Genomic DNA, 24,676 nt, shown 5'->3' with positions numbered 1-24,676 from the left:
TAACCTATAAAATAAATAACATTGTCTAACGTTATCTGTTTGCTATGTTTCAGTTGTGTGGAGCGGGCCGCATGCCGCACGCGGCGCCGCCTACCCCCGGCGTAATGTCCGCCCGCCACTCGTACTTCTACACCGTGGAGGTGGGCGACACCAAGTTCACCATCCTCAAGCGCTACCAGAACCTCAAGCCCATCGGCTCTGGAGCTCAGGGCATTGTCTGGTGAGTCTCTTTCATCCCTTCCCACACCTTTCCATCTTTCCATCTTCTGCTCCCCTGGTTAACCAACTCCCATGATAACAGAAGCTTTTCAGATTAACAAATATACACTATGGAAATAAGATAACCTGTAAGACTGTACTGTATAGTATTTCTATGTCTCATAGACATTCATGACAAATTCTTCAATTATATTCTATATCTATAGCTAGATTGTTTGTTGATTCAATATTACGCACTTTAAAAATTGTTTTATGCATTTAAATAGACAACCGAACCCATGACAAAATTATTTAAGTTATTAATGTTCAAAATTGTAATAGATATACAGTATAGTTTCAAAATCCAAACAATTAAAAACCATGCCTGTTCGGTTTAACAAATTTTCGGATTACTGGAATCTATAAGGAACGAAAAAGGATTTTCGGAGCATTTAAGAGTTTGAAGTTTTGCGGGACCTATAAACATAGATGTTATATCTACGCAGTCAAATTTTTTATTATTTTTTCCTTTCAAATCGGATTTACTGGTGTAATATTCCCTTGCGAAGTTTGTAAACTCTCCATTAAGTCTATTTAAATTACACTTTTATTTAACGGTTAACGTCTCCTGTTTACTACCCACCCACCCCATCCCCGTCACCTGATGGTTCAGATGACTAAAGGTTCGGATTACAGAGACGGCTCTGTATATATATTTTTTATTTTGTGATATTTTTCTCACATATCTTTACTAAAATTGTGATGTCGTTTTTGAGTTTTTTAAATCTATTTGAATTTCACTTTTGTTTTCGGGAATGAATGCATGCAAATTTGGAAGTGGAAATTAACCCACTTCCCGATATCCGATCGAGTCGAAATTTGGCAGATGGACTCGTTGTCGATGACAATACATTCTATCACTTGGTGGTACTCATGCACACACGGTTTTTTCTGTAATTTGATGACGATATATTTAATAAACAGAAATTTACAGCAATTAATATACAAAATAAATATCGGTACTATCCAATTGGGATTTGACTTAGGTATTAGCATTGTTGATTCCAGTCCCTCGGGAGGAAAGTTCAATCCTTAATCAAACCAAAATAATAAACAAATCATATGTATTTAAATAATAAATAGAGTTGTATTATAGTATAAATACTTTGTTTTTTACGGGTTGATTCTTTTACCCGTCTCTTTGCCCAGAGTATTTTTCTTGTGAGAATTCTGTTGATACATTGTAGAAATTTCTTAGTCATTGCAGTATGAATATTCTCATTATATCAGCTGTCATATTTTATTTTACATTGAACTAGTTTTTTCACTGTTCTGCCTGATATATTTTTTGTTTTATTACTTAGACCTTTTTTCTTTCTATTGTAATCTCTATTAAATTTCACGCTTATTTGTTTTGTAGCACTAAAAATATTTTTAATTATCAGTGCCATATAATAAGGTATTTGATCTCTGTGTTTATAAGGATGTTTCTTTCTTTAAAATCCCACAAACACCCTTTTTATGCTACGTATATATCCGCGAACCTAACTGCTGAACTGAACCTCAACTTATGGGACAGAAATGAAGCAATCGCAAATGGCGCGAAACGCCACTTGCAGTTGATTCGTTTCTTTACCGTAATTCGTAGTACGGTTCGCAAATGTATATGTACCCTAACACAGCTATATTATCATAATATCCATTTCTTTTTCACAATAATACATGGTGATAATGCTGTCTTTGCTTGAAATACATCATGTTGTTTAGATATTTTGGATATAATATTAGAGTTTATCAAATTATCCTTTTAAATATTTTTTATTGTAATTTAATTTAGTATTTTAGTGGCTCTTAAATGATTATATATTTATTTTTTATGCACATTTTGGTTGATTGATTTGTTTGTTTTGTATCATTTCTTATTGTTTTGTTCACTTTTCCTAGCTGATCCGGTCACAACCCCCGTTGCTATAAATGAACTAGAAGTAGTGTTGCGTTGTGAATTGAAGTCTAAGGAGGATATTAAGTGCCCGTAGTTGGTTGGACAATGTGTTTTGCATTCCCTCGGGAGTTGTATTAAGGGGGTTTTCGGCTTGCACACCTTCACCTTCAAGGGGGGTTATGGTGTATTGTTTAGTGGGCTCGGCTTGTGATTGTGGAATATGTTTCTGAGTGTGCAATTTGGAGACACGGAGTTCCGTGTTCCCGAGCGCTACCGGGAGCTGTCTCCGCGAGGGCTGGGGGCGCAGGGGATGGTGTGGTAAGCATTCACCCAATCAGACATCTCTCCCTCTCTGACTAACCCAACACTTACTAACAACACACTCTCTTTTATTAATCTCTCGGGATAACATTCGTCATACTCTACATATATGAACATTTAAATTTCTATTAAATGTTTCATATTTTAAACTGAAATCTAAATACCTGATAAAGAACAATCTAAAGTGAAGGACTTATGTTTTATAAGTGCGTGGTTGCATTCTTTTTAATTTTTTTCAATGTGTTTTTGTTTGCATACATTGCATGTTACGTCTTCTTCATCAATCTAACTGAGGAATATGTGCTTTTGGCTAAGTTCTTTCGTACTCTGTTCTATTTTTGTACTCTACTTTATAAATGAATAACTTTCTCTCTATCTTCTTTACCCATTTTATATCATGACATTTTCAAAATGTGTAATAAAATAACATAGATGAAGCTGTTTGGTTATGCTTTTATCTATGTATGCATGTGCAAGCCATTACATATTAATAAGCCAAGTGCCATATAAACTCCTAAGAGAACCTTATGAGGACCATAATTTCATGTAATGTATCATTATAATAATTTTATGTAATAATTGCTAATATTCTATATAACCTACATAATTTTATCCACTGTTTATTAGAGCTACTTAGTTGTTCAATCTATCAGCCAGGCCTTGCTTTATCTAGTGTTTAGCTTAAGCTGGCACCCAAAGAATAACTTATATAAATATCACAGTTGAACAGTTTCCTAAGGCTTATCTAATGGATTATGTATATTTGCAGTGCTGCCTACGATACGGTGACCCAACAGAATGTGGCTATCAAGAAGCTGTCCCGACCGTTCCAGAATGTCACACACGCCAAGAGGGCGTATAGGGAATTCAAACTCATGAAGCTTGTTAATCACAAAAATGTAAGCTCTTCATTTCATTCAACAATAAATTACTATGATTTTTACAACAACCAACCAACCTACCATACAACAACCTACAGTCCGCCTTGGAACAGGAATACCTAGTGAGGAGGACTGAGAATAAACTACTTCAAGTTGTTATTTGTTTTTGGGGTGTTATGCCGTGTTGCGCTAACTCCTTCATGGACACTGTAACGTTTCGGACAACGTTACAGTGTCCATCATCAGGGCAGATGTGTAACGTTGTCCGAAACGTTGGCTAAAGAAGGAGTTAGCGCAACACGGCATAACACCCCAAAAACAAAAAACAAAAATACTTTTGGCCGTGAAAGTCTTAAATCATATTTTACTTCACTTTGTATTTTTAAAATAGTCATTAATGAAAAAGAAAAAATAAAAATAAAATGGACTGCTCTGAATTGAATAATGCTATCGCAAGTTGACCAAATGTTCAGGAGAAGTGCATTTCTAACCTACCAGATCTAATAATATTGCAGTGAAGCTCTTATTAGAAACTAGCTATACCCCGCCACGCGTTGCTGTAGCTCGGTCTGTCTGTGCAGATAGAGAAACAATAGCGCATTGTTACTTTTACGTTCAACAGATTTTATTGTTTTTTAAAAGGTGACAGGTGACATCACCAAACACACGTGTATTCGAATGCAACGTTGTGTCAAAATTTCAAAGCAATCCGTGAAGAACTTTCGGAGATTTTGGATTTTGAACAAACGAACATTTACATTTTTATTTTTATATATGATAGATATGTACAAGTAAATATTAATTTGGCATATCATTCGCCAGTTCGCATAATATAGTTCTTAACATTCACTATCTTGAGTAAACAATGTTCAATTATTGTGAGCTTTTACATTTTACCACCTACTAACAAGTTTGTTCTGAACTGTTCATAAAAACTGTAAAAAATATTAATTTTAACTGTCACTGCCAATGAAAAAATTGTGTAAACTGCTGGTTTAGTTTCTTATAATTTTTAGTTTCCTGTTCCTTATTATTAAATTCTTATTCCTAGAAAAGTGGTGTTGTCTTTGTAAAATAATATAATATTTTAATGATTGTAGATTATCGGGCTGCTGAATGCGTTCACACCGCAGAGGTCCTTGGAGGAGTTCCAGGATGTGTACCTGGTGATGGAGCTGATGGATGCCAACCTCTGCCAGGTCATCCAGATGGACCTGGACCATGAGCGCATGAGCTACCTGCTCTACCAGATGCTGTGTGGCATCAAGCATCTGCACTCCGCGGGGATCATTCACAGGGTGAGACATTCTGCTCAGACATACTCTCTTTCTGTTACACGTGTCATTTATCAGAATATCAGAGAGGTTAAGTAGTAATTTTTTTAATGACAAACTAATGTTTATAAAACAAGGTTTTATGCATAGCATAAAGGATAACAAATAATTATAAGCAATAATTAGTCACCTGAAATATTTCAGTTTCAGTTCCTGAAATATTAATATTTCAGGCGACTAATTATAGGTTACGTAGTATCTAGTGGTGGTATAATGTACTCTAATGAGCTTTTCCTTTTGAAAGTCAAGTTCATTTTAGAAGATACAATGAAAGTTCTTATTGTCCACATAATTATAGTTGAATACATTTTTTTATCAACACACCAATTGACCATTATTATATCAATTTTATAATGTTCTGCCAATTAGCCCTTTCTTATTAGAAATTATCTTATCAGACAGAGATGTAGTTGCCTTATTCCCAGAACATTATTGAATTTGAATATATTTTTTTTATTATAGGATTTGAAGCCGTCCAATATAGTTGTGAAGAGCGACTGTACCTTAAAAATATTGGACTTTGGTCTTGCCAGAACAGCTGGAACCACTTTTATGATGACTCCATATGTTGTCACACGATACTACAGAGCACCTGAGGTAAGTCCGACTTATAAGCATAACTCTCAAGGGAATGTAGTCATTTATGCTAGTGTTATTTGACCTTGCCACTGTATATTGGTTGCAGGTGATCTTAGGAATGGGCTACACAGAGAATGTGGACATCTGGTCAGTAGGCTGCATCATGGGAGAGATGATAAGGGGAGGAGTTCTATTCCCGGGAACTGATCACATTGATCAGTGGAATAAGATTATTGGTAAGTCTTATTACTTTTGCTGTATTCCTGTTACCTTACTTAAGTTGGCTCGTTTCAAACTTTGATTTACGTCAATTTTGATATTGTTTTTTACCCTTTTAATTTTATTGTTTGCAGAACAATTGGGCACGCCCTCCACCCAGTTCATGACTCGCCTGCAGCCCACGGTACGCAACTACGTGGAGAACCGACCACGCTACTCGGGCTATAGCTTTGACCGCCTATTTCCGGATGTTTTGTTCCCGTCCGACAGCAATGAACACAATCGGTTAAAGGTGCGTACATCACTTTCCATCATTATTCTTTTATTGCATCAGACTCCAAAATGCATTGCTCTTAAGCTTAGTACACACATTCGTTTTTATTTGATTGATTAAAAGCGACAAGTAAGAGTGAAGGCTCGAGGCGATGTCCACAAATATTGTTTTACTCGACGAGATTGACTCGGCGGTTCGAGCCTCAGCATGTCGGCAATGTATAAGCAGCAGTGGCTTTGTTTAGCGAGTTTCACATTGCTCACTCATAATGAGTTTAAAGCGAAATAAAAGATACTGGGTGAAGTAGTGGTGGAAACGACGTGCAGATTACAGCCACATAAGGCTTATTTCTGTGTTATATCCTGCCGATTTTCAAAAATTTTTAAAAATGCCAGAAGTGTTATTCACCGAACCTTTGCAAATGGTTACCCCGGTAAATAGAAAAAATGACACCCATATGAGGCATCAATTTTACCTCACGATAGATTATCAATAATGTTGCAGTACCTAGCAACTGGAAGAATTTACGCAGACCTTCAATACACAGCAATAATTTCAAAGCAACGGCTTCTAACTACTACTTTACTCAACATAACATACACACTCCAGAGCCCGGCTCGATGGCTCGAAGCGAAGATGACTCCTAATTACTTCGAGCTGGCTCAAAGCGAGCCATTGAGACACGAGTTTTGCCGTCCATACGTTAATACTTGTTGATATCGAGTAAAACTGTCGACTAAAAACGAGTGTGCGTATGGAGCATTATAGTTATGGCTAAATTGAAAGTTTGTTCCATGAACATGTATCATTCTTTTTTCTCTTTTTTAACTACTTACAAATGATTTAATGAGACAATAATGACTAGACTTTGCGATACTTTTATTGCTGCAACCATACTACGCATTCAGAATGTATTACCAACCCTTGTGTAAAATTTTTTAACCATATGTTGTAACCATTGTGAAAGCCGTGGGCGTTTAAATGAATAATAAATAAAAGTATTGAATATTTGCAGTGATGCAATTACCGTCCCATAAATAGGAAAAAAAAATATTTTGCCCCTGTAATCAAATGGAATTTCTGGATGCCTTACGGTGTTGAATTTGCAGAAACTTCCACAAAAATAGAGAAAAGGTCCGTTAGTTATATCATATTGTGCAATGTAACTAATTTCAAGCCCAAAGAACCAAGGCCCTTCTTCCTCGTATGCAACTATCCGTACTGATATTGTGTATTCACATCACAAACAACTTGTTGCGCACAGTCCTTACATGTCATTACTGAAATCATGAGACCCGCGTCGCTACCACCTCTCTAAATATCAAAACTTGCTTTCATAACTGCTGAAGCTGTCATTTTTTTGCTGACTGTTTTGTTCCAATCATTGATCAAAATTTCTGAAACAAGTAACGATGAGGCTATCATTTTTGCTAAACTATCAGATTTATGAATTGCTCCGCCATGTTTACAGTGTCGACGACGTGAGTGTTAACGACTTTAATGGCTGGCTGCGGAGGACTGGCATTACCTACGAATATAAAAAATACAATGTTGGCAATGTGTGCCTATGTACGAATTTCCATGCAGATGTATGTTGGTAATCGCCAAGATACTTGAATCTTCAGTATAGGATACTTGCGTAGCCCTGTGGAAGAAGCGTCTAAGAGTTGCAGTAGTCAACTTGAAACGAATAATGAGAATGAGGTAGTTGTATTGTTGTTGTGTTTAATGGTTTCATTGTGTCCAGGCCTCTCAAGCACGTGACTTGCTGTCACGTATGCTGGTGATAGATCCCGAGCGAAGGATATCGGTGGACGATGCTCTTCTACACCCATACATTAACGTGTGGTATGATGAGGGAGAAGTCAATGCCGTGAGTATTATTTATAGGTCTACTGCCACTCCAGCCTCACTCGTAAGTTTAGTACTTGTAAAATTATATTCATATCATTATTTACAAACTTTTTTTTCATTTAGATTTTATTTTATTTTACCTTTTGTTGTCTAGACACGAAAGACATTTAATGATTTGTAAAAAACCGTTCTTTTAGTCTTTAGAATGCAATGTTGTTTTTTATAGGAATGGTTTATACTTAAAGAATGATAAATCAAGATTAAGCTAACGTAGAAATGAATTGAACTAAAAAGTAATGTACACAACGTTATTGTGTTTCGTTTAATTAATTCATTATATTGTCATTCTGTTCCACCGCCAGCACCGTCATTAGGCTTACTATTTTTTTATTACAACATTTTGTTTTTATAAGTTCATTTTTAGTTTGTTTTTAGTTTTCATTAAATTTAGTTCCTCACGTATTCAAGCTGTCATTTATCATTGGCAATAATAGCCTCATCACGGGCATTGCTGGCAAATCTGGAAACTTTTAGATTTTTAATGAACATCTCCACTTTTTATGCTGGATATTTTTGCACTTGATTGTTAATTGTTCCACAAGTTCCTCGTAAGAGCCGACTGAGAGAACTTTTTCACTTTGAATTTATTGAAAAAAAATTACATGGAATCAGCAGCATCAGGTTACGAAGTTAAGTTTTTGAGTGTTTTTTTCTCTTTTGATTTATTTTTATATAATGATTATTACTTATAATATTTTATTTTAGTTTCAAATATGACCATTGTCAATTCTATTGGTTGAATATCTACTAACTCAAATCATTGTAACCCATATTTTGACTCTTATTAATTTGGAAAAGATTGAATAATTTGTTTTTCACACTCAGTATCTGTATAGTAGAATATAATAATATAAATATGTATAATCCTTGAGTGTGATCCACATGTTGTGTGTTTGTTGCACGTCTAATGGTTGTTCATTGTTATTTAGCCGGCTCCGGGCCCATATGACCACAGTGTGGACGAGAGGGAGCACACAGTGGACCAGTGGAAGCAGCTGATCTACCAGGAGGTGATGGAATACGAGGCTCAGCACAATGCGGCCCCTCAGCCCACCACCAGTGCCACGCCGCCAGACGTACCCGCCTAGGCCCTAGGCACTCTTTCACTAATTCCTCCTTAATACACTTATCACGTATCGACGCTCTTTGGTATAAGATTATGCGCAAACTGCCCTCTTACGTGAGTAACTCCTACCATTAAGTGTTTTCTTTGTAAAGGATAAATTATATTGTATTGTATACCGTCACTGCAATTTTCCTCTCGTTTTGATTAATGAAATAGATTAATACTTGCAACTGTTATTTGTATCTATTGATTAACATGGGTCTGCTTACTAAAGCATCAATGTTTAGAGAAGAGTCCCTCCCGTAGTAAAGTTATGAATTTAATAACCCCCGCAAGCACCCCACCTGAAAGGTCCAAAAGATTGAAAATCTACAAACTATGTACAACAATCTCAGTTGCATTATTTAGTATTTTGTTGACATGGGTACTGAATTTGATAACTGGGAGTCAGAACATCTTTTAACTATTACTGAACACATTTGTGAAAAAGAACTGCGACTTGTTTGTAATCATTTTCTGATTTTATTGCCATGTTCACAATGGCTGTTGAGGATGTGTATTTATTTGTGATTATCTATTATTTTTAAGACTAAAATATATTTTAGAGAGTAAATGTGCAATTTTATAAATGCCTAGTTGGTATGGGTTCAATAACGGTTTTACTTTAGAGCTTAGTCCACGAAAAGCAAGAAAATTGCCGATTCATTGATGTAATTTTAGATTTGTTAATTTTTATAATTCTATAAAATATATTTTATTTTTAAAATTTTACTGTATAATTTGGCAATATTTTAAAATAAGATTAGATTTTACTTTTACATTATGTTCTTTTTAAAGTTGGTTTATTAATTTTTTTAAATTTTGATTTATAACCATGTTTTTGAAAGATATCTTCTGTTCCAACTAGATTATTTTTAAACTATTGCATTTTTTGGTCATTAAAATAGTTTAAATACAATTTCAAATGGTACGGAATTATTTCATTTGTATAATAATTTCAATAAACTCTCTAGAAGATTAATTGTCATACATTAGTTTAGTTCTGGACAAGAGAAGTTTGGAACTGGTTATTTTATTGAAATTATGACGAAAGTTGTGCAACACAATATTCCCGCAATACCAGCAATATATTTTATAGTTAAATTAGTTCACTTTACAGTGTTTTTTTTCATATACTTATGCAATTACTGTAATAGGATTATATTATGTACCTTTTTTTACATTTTAAATAAAAAATACATTTATTACAAAAACAATTACAGTAAAAAATAAACCATTTTTACAATCCTCTGTATCCAAGACTCCAAATATTATTTTAAATGTTTTATCTTTTCTATTTAACATGTTGACAAACTTTTGCCCAAATTTTTTTGTTTACTTTGTCTTCAGTCATCTATTACACAAATGAATAATGTCAGATATTGCAATACATTTTAGAAATGTGTAAATAGGCTTATCGAATAATGAAGCTAGTTTATATTGAAAATACAATTCGAATGAAGTTGTTTTGCGGCTGTTTTCACCGATTATTAAAACTGAGAGGACGCAAAGTTAATTGAAAAAAGTATTTTTGAGATTTAGCAGTGAATTACTCAATTACTTTTTACCACAATTTTTTACTGAGTTATTCAAAATGATATAAAAATGTAGTTTGTTTGGTGAAAGCAGCTGTTAGTCTTCTGATAACATAAAGCGATGTTCCATCGAGTGTTAGTGTCACTTAGTCCCCCGCCATTCACCACTTCAACTAGGGATCACAAAAACAAAGCAATTTGTAAACATAATATTGTTAAGGACATAAACAATAGAAGTATATAATATATATACATATTGATTTAAGTTGATTTTTTACAATACAAAAGCACAGCCATCTATGAATATATTACCTAATAATTATTATTATGAATAGTAGTTTTCAAGATTTACCTCTAATGAGATAAATTCATAGAATATTGAAATACGTACGAGTGATAGATTGTCTCATGAATGGAAAATTATTTTTATGCAGTCATTTCAAAAGATTTACAGAAACTGTTATTTTTATCAAGTTTATCTTACAGAGCACCAACTATTGTGTGTTCCAGTTGCAACTGTAAAGTCCTTTAGTTCATATAAATTACATGTTTTGTGGCAAAGATTCTAATGTATGATTGAAATGTTCAGAAGTGCTTTATGTATTTGAATAGGGGAAGGCAGAAGTACTTGTTGGCAACCGTGTGCGAGAACAGAAGTGCAATTACATTTTGAATGAGATAAGGATTGACTACTAAACATTGGATTTTAGGGAGGCAATAGCCCTTTGATTGGAAATTGTGCATAAGTCATAATTATTATTAACATAAAGTGGATTTAAATCTAATTAAAACAATCATACCCTATTTGTAAATAAAGTGTACATTTTTTAAACCTAATTAATAAGGTATTTGTTTATTTTTCAAGTTTGTATATAAAGTTACAAAATATATTAACATAATTATAATAACATCGTAATAATAATTGATAGATTGTATCACATTATCAAATGCCAGTCCGTTCCAATATCTCTTTTAGCGAGAGTCTGTTCAAATGGTGTGAGTTCACTGTCACTAGGCAAGCTTTGTGAGCTCGCCGGCAATTCTGTGAATACAACCGTATGGAATAGGTTACAGGCTACCCGCACCTTATTTCTCACTAAAGAACGGAACATGAGAACGCTTAAACATTATTATTGGATAGTGATACGAAATAGGTTGTTGAGCTACGCTGCAAGTCGATGACAATTCCCTTTCCTTTTGGAATACTTTAGATACCTCCGAGGAGTGCATGCTGAATTAGTTTTAACAGACTTTCAATAATAAATAGACGAATGTGAATATGTATTGTATTTGGAACTCTATTAGAATATGGAAGTAAGTATTTTGTAATACGAGCTAGGATTGAATAAAGAATGTATTGTTTTGTAAGTCTGAAAGTTTGCCTTGCTGTTTGCTGTTAAACTAACAAGGCCACATTTAAGTGTATAAATAGTTGAGTCTGCACGAGGCAAGCTTCTTGTCTTCAGGTGAGTGTTTGTGCTGAAAGTGTAACGTAACCCTTTAGATTTAATATCCCGAATTTTGGATATTTTTTTTAACATACTGTTATGTAATTTATTTTGTGCGATATCTATAATATTAAAGCGAGTTGTTAATTTGGATACTTAGTTTGAGTTGAGTTCTTGATGTCCACAAGCAATGTACGTTGTCCCTGTCGTATACATTATTATGACGTGCTTAAATCAACATACTCGTCTGACTGCTCCATGATAATCTAAGTGACAGTGACAACTTTTGTGGGAAATCTTGTTTATTTTTATGTAGTTTTTATTAGCAGATAAAAATATTGTAAATAAATAATAATAATTGTAAATTTACGACTATGGACAGGAATAGGATTGCCACAACGCTTGTGTAAATTAGCCGAATTTAAATAACCTTTGACTTCACCCTCGCATGACCGATAATTTCATAATTTTGTGTTGCCATATTTGAGTCAGCCGATGGAATAGGCTGGGACTGGCAACATGGCTGGGCATCTTGTGTCCTGTGGCCTGCAGGAAGATTAGATATAAATCATAGACAGCCGGCTATTGGCATTGTAAACATACATATTTCCATTAGAAGTACAAATGTACACAATATTTTCACATTCCAATCACTGATGTGACTAATTAGATTTCCTTTCGTCCTTCTTTACTCACGTTTGTTTCCAAAGATGATGTTGGATCGCTTAAAAAAAAACAAGCTTCCACAGGGAAAATATGTAATGGCTTCTTAAACTACATAATCCCCTTTTTCCATATGAACAGAAATGATATTGCTCAATTTCTACACATATGGATGAAATCTTTTTACTCTAAATTTGTTTTTCATATTAAAGTAGTATAATGATTATTATTAAAGGTTAACCTTATATAAGTTACTTTTAATACCCAAAAACCATGCGCCTGTGAGAAAAATTTTGATACATCTAGCTATTGAACGTCCAAGTTGTCCAATCTAATAAATATCTCATAATAATACATTATAAGTACTCTAGCTTGACTTTTGTTATACTTCATCAATTCATTTCCTTTGAACAAGAGTCCATAATGGTTTTGTAGATGGCACGGCTTGCGTGATGTAACGTGGCGTGGCAACTGTATGGCCATGTGTGTAGTGGCATTGTTCCCTTGCTTTATAACAAACAAGAGGATACGATATCTCGGTTTTAAGTGCATTATATAATGAAGTGGGCATAGTAAGATGTGTACCTTCATTTGTCACTCTGTATGAATAAACCTTATCTTTGTTTAGAGAAATCTTTCAGGTTTGTTTGAAAGTGTGTAATAAACTTGTGGAATGAACCATTATCACTTTGTGTTTTAATACTCCATCACGCAATGGAAAGTTAAACTTTTAGAGATAAACAAATGTACAACATTGTAAATGGACGGATCCCAAACATTGATGTTTAAAATAAATTAGTTAATTAAAAATACACCTATTTATTTACTCTCCACTTTTTTACTGAGATAACAAACCCTAGGTGATGAGTCAGTAAGTATGAAGACAACAAATGAATGGCCATTCAGATTATCTATTAGATAAACTCAAAGATATTAGAAAACTAGGATTATGCTGTAAGGTACGCCCGACCGTCGACGGATCACGGTCTATTGAGCATGATTTTAATACGAAAAGAATTCATTAATTTAGTTGAGTTTCTGTTGTCAGCGAGTATAGTTCATCCTCGTTTTATTCAAAATGCTTTCTTGTTCAATAAAAATTTGTAAAAATGCGACACGCTAAGTTAACTTCAAAACAAATGGAATATCATTTCACAAGTACAAAAGTACAAAATTAGAGTACGATATCAGTTCTAATGATTTTTCAAAGTTTTTATTGACGTAAGCCTAAGATATTAGAAGAACGAGATATGCTATGTTGGCCGCCGGACCGTAGCCTGAGTACTACCTAATTAGGGTACTTTGAACGGTATCGGGACGTGTACGCACAGAAATCTGTTCTATGTATTAGTGCGGATACCTTAGCGCAAGCGAAGGTGTGCAGTAGTATTGGTGAACAAAACCGGCGACACTCGGCAAAACAATTCCACTCAGTACGAACTGCTCATAGCACATCTCGTTCTTCTAATATCTTTGACGTAAGCCCATCAAAGCTAGTGATGGGACGCAATTACATTTAAATACAGACTATCCGATATTTCATAATACTTTTTTATTTTAAATGTACAATTTTTTTTGAAGACGCTGATTGTGGTAGAAAAAAGGGAAAGGGTTTTCTTTTCAAATACGAAATATTATTGACTTTTGTTTTACCATCTCCCGACGTAAATAGTTGTTTCTTATATAAATTAAGTTGAAACAAAGTGTTGTTTAAATAATTTCTGAGTGTTAAGAATAAGCTGAGTAAGGAAACTTTACTACATTCAGCCACACAACATAACCCAGTTGAGGATGCCTCACTGTCTCCAGACAGTCGGGAGCAGTTACTCTAGGGCGATCTTCACATGAAAAGTGATTATTTATTTTTGTTAGTAGAGTATCCACCAAACACCCTGTATATCTCAGTTTTTATGTGTCGTAAATTATTTCAGATTTCCAAATGAAGGAAAAATTATAGAAAAATGGATTGACCCAACGGGGAGAAAGGGAATCTGGTTTCCTACTTGCCATAGCATCATTTGGTCGTCTCACTTTGGCTAAAATGATTTTAAACCAGCAACAAAACATTTAGAGAACTTGCATGGGCTGTTCCTACATTCATATGATGCAGAACGTTTTCCATTTATTTTTATAAAGCATATTTTTAGTTTTTGCGTTAGATAAGAAGAATTAATATTTTTTGTTATTTACAGCTCTCAAGTGAACCCACAACCTTTACTTCACTCATTACAGTGAACCCACACTATTTTATCAATCAATAGAGCACCTGATATAGGTATTCAATGCATTCAAATAAGGTACGTTGTAAAGTACTTTCCGGTACCCAAATCAAATTATCAAAACTGACTATATGACTATATATTTGTAGCATTAACCCCCAGTTATTTAAAGAAGAGTGTCCCGGTGTGGGTGTGTTTTTCTCTGCAGTTTTATTCCGAGACTGATGAAATTTTGCACACTTGACATTCAAAATAAGAGAGAAATTACTATCTACATTTGATTTCTAAAAATCTCTGTGTAAAGCCCTGGCAACGCCATTGAGAATCGAAACGTTGCTTGAAATGGCTTTAGCCGTGTTTGGCAGCCAGATCTGAATAGCATGGTACTTTTCCACCTTCCTCTTCCCATCACCTTCAGCCTCACAATATACCCTAATTGGGTACGCCATAGTCTCACTGGCTCCGGATAGTTGGGAGCAGACGGAAATTTTGTGCGGTTCTCAAATACAGAATAAATTTAAATAAGCATTAAAAAATCTCATTTAATGGATTTTTACAACAGCAAAAAAACATATTACGTGTGTTATTGTGATTAACATTAATGGCCAAAACAAAAAAAAACTTTAAGGCAGAAATTTAGTTATCTAATTGTAGGTATGAAACAATCGACATGGGTTGTTAAGCTAAACGCGTCCAGATTCCAGATCACACTTATTCCTTTTTATCTATTCTGAGAATAGGAACATTTATCAAATGAATGGGGTATTTGAATGATTTGATTGAAATATCGATTTTTATAACGATTTGTGTCTTGCAATCACCATCCTTTGACATTTGTAAGTATTACTAATAGCGCAAGCTGTTGTTTATGATGACGAAATGAAGATTTTTTATGTGTTTGTTTGGAAAGGGCGGACACTTTAGCGTAAGCGAAGGCGTGCAGTAGTATTGGTTTACAAAATCGAATCGCGACATACGGTTCCATAGTAAAAATACTTGACAGCATATCTCCTCGTATTCTAATATCTTTGGGTAAACTAAACCACCGAACCAGGTCCAGCATCATTTTGAAATTCCACTTTCACTGGAATGAAGTGCAATGAGAAGTACATGTAGTTTGAATAAACTTTATTTTCGCTTGGCCGGTTTTAGAACCCTATATCTATTTATTATTATTATTATGTGCATCTTTATAAAAAGGTTTACATTTTTTTTTTTGGCTTTTCTGTCTCACTAGGAAATCCTGTGCCGAGACAGACTAGTTTACAAATATTTTATAATATTAAAATAAAGTACATTTTTCAATTAGATCCACTCTTTTAAATATTATTAATCAGACAATTGAAGAGGGAAAATTTCCACCATCATGGAAACTATCTACCATTACACCGGTCCCAAAGGTTAAAAATACCAGAAAATGTGAAGAATTTCGACCAATAAACACCTTACCGAAATATAAACAGATACTTGAAGTGATAATAAAACCTTTTCCCACTTAACCGGTCTTTCCCTGCGAATGGCTTTGAAATCCCTAATTGATAAACTTTCCCCACTCTTACCCCTCCCCCTCACTTCTGCCCTTTCCGCCCATATGTAATCTATATTTTAAGTTTAGTATACGTTTGATCCTGAAGAAGTGAACATTGTTCACGAAACATGTTGATTGTGTACAAATAAAGTGATGTAAACTAAGTTATTTGTCTTTTTAATAAAATAAATAATGCCATCACAAAGTGAAAACCTTTCCGAAGAAGTTTTCTTCGAAAAATTAATGATAATAAAAGAACAAATATTGCAATACTTAGATGAACACAATATTTTATACCAAGAACAATCGGGATTCAGATTTAATAATTCTTGTGAAACAGAGTTAAATGTAATCGTTGAAGAATGGAAAGAAGGAATGAATAGTAATAAATTTATCTTAGCAACATTCTTGGATTTTCAAAGGGCATTCGAAACTATAGATCGAGAAATATTGATAAGAAAGCTTAGAAATTGGTTTCTCAACTGTAGCCACTAAATTAATAAAATTAAATATTTGAAAGACCGAATACAGGTAACAAAAATTAATAATCAATTTTCAAAACCAATGGAAAATAAATTAGGAGTACCACAGGGATCAGTCCTTGGACCTCTATTGTTCATACTCTATATTAATGACATGGTGAAAATATTTTCAAATTTCAAAGTACGACTATTTGCCGATGATACACTAATATATATATAATTGGAGAAAACTATGAAGAACTAATACATATTTTAAATAATGAACTAGATAATGTTTCGAGATGGCTAAAAATAAATAAGCTTAAATTATATACAAAAAAAAAAACAAAATGTATGGTAATTGGTTATAAGAAGACATCCAGTGAAAGCAAAATCAAAATTGATGGTGAAATAATTGAAAATGTTACCGATATAAAATACTTAGGAGTTATAATAGATTCCAAACTCAACTTTAACAAACATGCTGAATATACCCAATAGAAAATTGGAAAAAAGATATCTTTTTTGGGAAGAATTCGCCAAAAACTGTCCGTAAAAACTCCAATCACCATTTATAACTCCATTATTGCTCCACATTTTAACTACTGCTCAACTATCCTTTTCCTGTGTAACGACCGAGAACAAAATAAATTTCAAATTCTCCAAAATACGGCAATGAGAACAATACTCAGACGAAATAGATATTCATAAGTAAATAAAATGTTAAAGGAACTAAATTGGCTAACGGTGAAACAGATGTTGACCTTGAACACAATGATATTTGTACATAAAATATTAAACAACCTGCTACCCAAATATTTTTCAAATAAAATTGTATACAACAAGGACATACACAAACATAAAACAAGGACGTGCAATGAAATCAGGCTACCAAAAAAGGACAATACTCAGAATAGTATACTATATAAAGGGATGAAATACTATAATGCGCTGCCGGAAAACCTAAAGTCTGCCCTAATTGGAAAGTTCAAGATGTTGAGTAGGAGCCACATCAAGCAAGAAAAAATATAGTATATATATATAAATATAGTATATATATATAAATATAGTATATATATAATATAGTAAAAATATAATCTAGTATATGTAACAAATTAATTAGTAATTTATAAACTTAAATGTACAAATTACCAAAATAAAATTAATAAATAATAAAAATAAACCAAAAATATTGGACAAAAATTTTCAGGTCGGTAGGTACATAGTTGTAACAATAATGAGATAGAGGATTATATTTGGGTGAGGGCCCGTTCCCACTTCCGTTTTCAAATCGGAGGCGGGTCCTGTTTTAAAAACGGATGCTTTACGGCCCTGTTCACATTTCCGTTTTAAAAATGGATCCGTTTTAAAACCGGATCATACTCTACGAAAACAAATAATTGTCGATTCAACCAAAACATTTTATTTGCTCATTCTTCAGTAATGGTGCGCAATGGACGACGATGAAGCTCTTGTTATCATGTGGTACTTATTAAAAAGAAGAAAAAAAAGGGAAAAGAAATTTTTGGGTACACCCAATCATAGCTGAAAGATTTTCTGTATGAATTTTCCAAGCGTTAATTGGTGAGTTGAGAAGTGATGAATTAAAGTTCTTTAATTATTTTAGAATAATAATGATTGGATTATTTATAAAGCGCCGTTTTCACCGTGAGAAAATCACCTCAAGGGCGCATAATAGCTTAAGAGAATGTCTATCACTTCCTTTAATCATCTACTGGAATGAGTTTCAGAGAGATTAACATATCAAAATACAAAATTGAGAGAGTGCATTTGTCCTGAAGAAAGGCTATCGATATTTTAAAGTAAGAAAACAATAACAACTAAAATATTTTTTATTATGAGTTTATTGAACTAATACGCTCTTCCGTGCATCGTGCATCTCATTAAAGCTTTAAAATTTAAAAAAAAGTAAAATTTTAAAAATTAAAATATAAATTTTGATATACAAAAGTTGTGTACACCAAGTGTTTTGTTTTTATTTAGTTAAAAATAAAATATTACTATACTCTTTCTTCGACCAGTGGTATTAAATTTTCGGGGTTTATTTCCTTATCCATTATTGTAGTTTTGATTTATTTACTTACAAAATAACCAAATACAAGCACGCAGCGTGCCTGCTTCCTTGCGACTGGGAGCGGGCGGGGAGGGGTCGGGGTGTGGCGGGGATTCTGCCGGAACGACTAGACGACAAGTGTGAACAGCTCCATGCAAAACTATGAGCGAGCGTGTTCCGACACGATTTGAAAACGGACGCGCTGCGCTGGCGATCCATCCGACAAAAAATGTCGGATCCATTTTCAAATTGTGTCGGACAAGTGTGAACAGCTCCGTACATCCACTACAGCCACTAGGGCATCCGTTTTTAAAACGGGACCCGCCTCCGTTTTTAAAACGGAAGTGGGAACGGGCCCTGAGGTGACTAATTATTGCACGACCTTTTTCGATGATCCATTGTTTGATCAGGATTTTTTGTTAATATTATTCGATTTTCTTGTCTTTTCAGGTAGGTTATTGTATATTTTAGACGCAATGTATTTGAAATTTCTTTGACCAAATGTTGTGTTTGTTTTAGGTGTTTGTATAAGTTCTTTGGTTTTGTGCCTCGTGTGTACAATATTTTGGGTATTTTCATAAAATGGATGTGTTTTATTTTTAAGCGGATGAGTTAAGATAGTTTTTGTGTAAATTTGTCGAATATCTAATACATGGAATTTCTAGAATATATCTGCAGTACTTATTTCTAAGGGAACTTTAAGAATAACTTTCATAATTAATTTTTGTGCCTTCGATAATGAATCTATAGCTCATAGTGTTGCAGCTCCCTCTTACTCAATGATAGATTGACAAAGAGAGTAATAAAAAATTTTCATAGATTTGGAGTCTAGTATGTTTCTAATGTTTTTGGAGAAATAAATATGTTTTCTAAGTTTATTCGTTATAAGGCAATGTGTATTCCACTTAAGATATTGATCAAAATAATGTAAGACCAAGGTATTTGATATGGTCCGTTCGATCTAGGCAAGCATATTGTCAGAATGTATCGTGAGTACAAGAACATTCATGTACTTTTATTTCAACATCTTGATTAGGTTGGCCAACGATATTCATACTAAAAGTAATGTATTTTGTTTTGGAAGTATTTAGTGCAAGAGAGTTAATAGCTAGCCATTTTTTAACAGAGTTAATTGATATCTCAGCCATTTTGTATGCGTTTAACCAAGTGTCTGATTGAATGAGTAGCACAGTATCGTCAGCAAAACTTACAATTTTTCCATCTATCATTAGGTTACAAAGATCGTTTATGTAGATGAGAAACAAAGTAGGGCCTAAGACGCTTCCTTGGGGTACTCCATAGGTTATGGGGAGAGGTTGGCTGAATTTGTTTTCGATTTTGACACTTTGGGTTCGATTAGTTAAGTAACTTTGAAGAAATTCTAGGTCTTTCCCTCTTATATAAATGGCATTTATATAAGAGATGGATAATTGTATGCAAGAATTGAAAGAGGTGGGATTGGGCGCGAATTTGAATAATTTTAAAGTATGTTGCCTGTTGTATGCTGATGATGCGGTGCTGATTGCTAATAGTATAGATGATCTACAGTCTCTCGTGTCTAGGATGAACGAAGTATGCATGAAGAATGAGTTAATGATGAATGTAAGTAAGTCTAAAGTAATGGTGTTTGAAAGAGAGAGTACGAAAACAGTGTGCAATATAATTGTGAATGGGGAATACTTGGAGCAGGTGGATGAGTTTGTGTATTTAGGAAGTATGTTTACGAGAGATGGGAAGGCTGACAGAGATATCGAAAGAAGGGTAAATGCAGGTAATTCCGTTAATGGAGGACTAAACGCCGTAGGCGCTAACAAAAAATTGTCCAAAGAAGCGAAGTTAGCAGTCCACAACGGAGTGCTGGTACCTACCTTGATGTATGGAAGTGAGGCATGGAACTGGCAAAGAAAGGATGAAAGTAGATTAAATGCTGTTGAAATGAGATCCCTGAGGCGTATGTGTGGTAAAACCATGTTTGATCGTGTGAGGAATGTGGAGATCCGCAAAGAGTGCAAGGCTGATGTAAGCGTAATGAGTAAGATTAAGAAAGGGACGCTTAGATGGTTTGGGCATGTAGAGCGAATGAGCGAAGATAGGAGTGTAAGGAGGATATATGATGCAAATGTGAATGGTAGCAGAAGTCGGGGACGCCCGAGGAAGACATGGCACGATCAAGTGAATCAGATACTCGAGTCGGGCCATGTCAAGAGTCAGAATAATAGAAGAGTATGTATGAGACGATGTATGAATGTGAATGAGGCAAGGAGTGTGTGCCAAGACCGAGTTGTTTGGCGGTCCGTCCTCTCTGCCTACCCCTGCGGGGAAACGGCGTGATGGTTAGTTAGTTAGTTAGTTAGGGTTCGATTAGTTAAGTAACTTTGAAGAAATTCTAGGTCTTTCCCTCTTATATAAATGGCATTTAGTTTAATAATAAGAATGTCAAGGGAGATAGTATCAAAAGCTTTTGAGAGGTCTAGGAAGATAGAAATGCATTTTTTTCCCTTATCTAAATTTGAAACAAGAAAGTTTGTAACAGCAATAATAGCTTCGGCAGTGCTCTTATTTGACCGAAAACCAAATTGATTTTCGGAGAGTAGCTGCTTGCTTTCCAAAAATGATTTCAGTTGTTTGTTCATTATTTTTTCAACTACTTTCAAGAGTGAGTTAAGTATTGTTATGGGCCTGTAATTGTTAATGTCCACTTTTGTATATGGGTATGACGAGCCCTTGCTTTAATTCAGGGGTCTCCAAACTTTTCAGCCGGAGGGCCACATTGACTACTCCAGTGAGTTCGGAGGGCCAAAACCGTTTTAATTTCTAGACACCCATATTTAACGTCCTAGGGAGGGGGGGGGGGTAGACAATAGAATTTTCAGGGATGAAAATATAGCTTTAGATAACGTAGCTTTGAAGATAATTTTTGATACTCGTTTCTCAGACCTTGAAATCATTGCGAATCAAATAAAGATTTTTCAAAAAAATCCTCTTGATATATTCGCGCGATACTTGTGGACGCAACGTATTGGTGCCAAGTACCTCGCCAACGAGCATATTTATTTATTCGCACGAAAAAATTCGCGGAGTTTTCGCCCCTTCTGAGCAAGGTCTTAGCCATTAGCTGTCACGGGTCCTTGATGACACTGGTCATAAGATGTCGCGGGCCGGATGGATGACACAGGCGGGCCGGATACGGCCCGCGGGCCGTAGTTTGGAGACCCCTGCTTTAATTGTTTAGGGAAAATTCCCTGTGTTATGCTGAGGTTAATTATGTAAGTGAGAGGTTCCAATAGTCCATGAACAAGTGTCTTGAGTAAGTTTGCGGTGATGCCATCCATACCGGCGGACTTAGTGTTTTTCAATGAGTTAATCGTATTCTTAATATCGTCATGTGTAACCATTTGAAATTTAAATTGTTTAGAAAAGGGTATATGTGTTTTTTTCCTGTAATTTGTATTAGAATTTGGGGAGGACATTTTTTTTGCTAATTTTTTCCCGACATTAGTGAAAAAGTCATTGGCATGGTTTAGGATTTTTTCCGGATTCTTTGAGAAGTCGACGGTCTGTCCATCAAGAATGAGTTGTTTTAGGTCAGTGTTTAAGTTAGGCTTAATATGAGTAGCTTCGCGTAGGATGTTCCATATTTCTTTTGGATTACCTTTGCTTTCTTCTATTTTATGTCTATAATATAATTCCTTAGGATTTCTGATGACTTTTGTATATATGTTTCTGTATCTTTTGTAAAACTTGTTTTTTTATGGAGTAAGTTTCTTTTTATTATACAATTTATAATGGTGTGATTTATCCAGGTAGTTAGAGGTTTAAATTTTGGAGGGATTGTTTTTAATATAGAATTAATGTTATTATTTATTTCAGTTTGTCTATGAAGTAAGTCCATGCATCATCAGGGTTGGGTATGTGTATTAAGTTGTGCCAATAATTACTGGAAAAGGATTTTTTTAGATTCTCATAATCAACTCGTTGTATGCAATAATTGTGTTCCATTTTTGTATTTTTGGATGGTATGTTTAATGAAATCATAGTTGCATAGTGGTCAGTAATGGTAGAAACAAAAACAAGTGTTTGATCTGATCTGCCACGGATTTCATCTCTATAAAACATCTGGTATCAAGTTCGAATTGAGCCAAGACAAATTAAAAAGGCTTTTTCTTTTCAATAAATTGTTTCAAAAAGTGTTCCTAAATAAATCAATGAGCTCAATACTTTTTTAGTACTTTCTAGAAATATCTTCTAGTGTATATTATTTTCTAGCAAGGAAAAAAACAATTTAAAAGAAAAAATATATTTATTAAACTTACAGCACATAAGAAATAATAATATAATAGACAGTATTATTAGAAACTTATGTATATTGTGTATTTGAATTTTGTAATAAAGAATAACTAAAGAACAACTTCTCAAACTCTGTATTAAAAACGTTTAAGCAGGAATAATGTCCCGTTCACAATAAAAGTATTTTAGTACTACAATATTTTCACCATCGCCACGAGGATAGGGGATCTTCTTTGGGCTTTATGATTTCTACAAAAATTCACCTTTTTTTAATTACAAATCAAAGGCAAAAAAAATCATTGCCTTATTATTATTATGTTTTTATAAATCACAAGAAAATCAAAACATTTTAAATTATTATCTTGATTAATTTTGAGGTTAATAAGCCATGTTGCGCTTCCTCCTTCTTTAGCCAATGTTTCAGTGTCCATCATCATGGCAGATGTGTAGCTTAACCCCGCCGTCCTGGTATCCGGTGCTTGACAGTTACATCAAAACTAAACACCGAAAACTACATTCATTTTACTAATTATTATACTTAAATACCAGCCGCAAGAGAATTAATGCGCGCAACATTGTATCATTTCTACATACATAAACACACACTTCACCGCAATCTACACATCTGCCCTGATGATGAAACTCTAAAGCTGTAGAAAACGTTGGCTAAAGGAGAAAGCGTAAGAACATAATATAAGGCATAGCAACCCTAAATTAATGAAAATAATAGTTTTGGTAATGAAAAACCTCAAACCATATCATCATAAAACTAATCAATATTTGACATAGGAGATATATCTTTAATAATATGGGTGTTAAGTCCAATCAATTGACAAATTAGTTTGCAATTAATAAACTCAAAGCACATCGTAATCATCATCTTCTCGTTTTCTCTTCATGGCCTGCAAGTCATCTGTCTCCATCTTCACAATGGATTGTTGATTGCTTATTTTAGGAGCGGGTTTAGAAATCACTTTGTTCCCAGAACTGAATTTGAACACCGGTTTAGGTACATTGACAGCCTGGGTTTTAGACACAGTCACCAATGTTTGTCGCTTGACGACCATTTGATTGCCTCCTTTGTTGTTCATCTTCGGAGTTCCACCCAGAGCATTCTTCATGGGAAGTTTCTTAGGTACGTGAGTCTTCACCAATTTGTAATTGCATGACGATAAGCAATAACGGTCTGGGGGCAGTCTCAAACCACAGTGGGGTTTGATTAATGGAAGCGGGGTAATGTTTTTACTTCTTGCGACGTCCAGCAACACTTCTCTCGGGGGAGGGGTGGTGAAGGATTTGTCAAGTTGCATTTGTACAGCTAAACGAACATCATCTAAGTCAATCACTTTCTTTTTCGCATGATTCGCGAACACCCTAGCGTCGTCCAAAATACAAGTCACATATCTGTATGTGAATTCCAATAGCTGATTTATCACCCTGGGTTCGTAATCGACGATACCCATGTCTTTCATTATAGACATAATAACTTGGGCATCTTTAGGTATGTGTTTAGTCTGTGAAGACATCTTAGATTTTTCAGATTTCTCTGTCATTTAATTGAATACAGAAATTATTGATATTTTTATTTTCTCTGACAGGTCAAAACGTCGAAAAGAAGCAAACAGTTTTCTTTCGCTGTTTTCAGTTTCGCACTTTTATCTATGGTTATGAAAAGTGTTGCCATGACAGTGTTG

General features: G+C 34.4%; 2 protein-coding genes across 13 annotated transcripts in view; one reads left to right on the top strand and one right to left on the bottom strand.

Annotated features, from left to right (window-relative positions):
- Positions 1–13,097, top strand: part of bsk (mitogen-activated protein kinase dJNK) — a 205,641-nt gene extending 192,544 nt beyond the window's left edge. For 9 of the 12 annotated variants that reach the window (XM_089645926.1, XM_089646007.1, XM_089646091.1 and 6 more), the window contains 8 exons: positions 54–220; positions 3,231–3,360; positions 4,443–4,640; positions 5,139–5,273; positions 5,362–5,491; positions 5,609–5,766; positions 7,496–7,663; positions 8,592–13,097. In XM_089645926.1, coding sequence (XP_089502052.1) covers positions 72–220; positions 3,231–3,360; positions 4,443–4,640; positions 5,139–5,273; positions 5,362–5,491; positions 5,609–5,766; positions 7,496–7,663; positions 8,592–8,750 — 1,227 coding nt within the window. In that variant the 5' untranslated portion in view covers positions 54–71 and the 3' untranslated portion in view covers positions 8,751–13,097. Of the gene's footprint in view, positions 1–53; positions 221–2,142; positions 2,459–3,230; positions 3,361–4,442; positions 4,641–5,138; positions 5,274–5,361; positions 5,492–5,608; positions 5,767–7,495; positions 7,664–8,591 lie in introns of those variants that run through there. The other 3 variants (XM_089646609.1, XM_089646595.1, XM_089646520.1) reach the window with 3 other exon arrangements.
- A 9,912-nt stretch (positions 13,098–23,009) lies between these two features.
- On the bottom strand, positions 23,010–24,622 carry Taf9 (TBP-associated factor 9). The gene has a single exon (XM_089636249.1). It carries the CDS (start codon positions 24,533–24,535, stop codon positions 23,840–23,842), a length of 696 nt encoding a protein of 231 aa, XP_089492375.1. The 5' UTR covers positions 24,536–24,622; the 3' UTR covers positions 23,010–23,839.
- Positions 24,623–24,676: the final 54 nt, after the last annotated feature.

Source organism: Hesperophylax consimilis, chromosome 1 (genome assembly GCF_061612785.1).
Source record: "Hesperophylax consimilis isolate HC1 chromosome 1, BYU_Hcon_1.0, whole genome shotgun sequence".
Taxonomy (NCBI): domain Eukaryota; kingdom Metazoa; phylum Arthropoda; class Insecta; order Trichoptera; family Limnephilidae; genus Hesperophylax; species Hesperophylax consimilis.
This window is presented reverse-complemented; position numbering and strand designations above follow the sequence as displayed.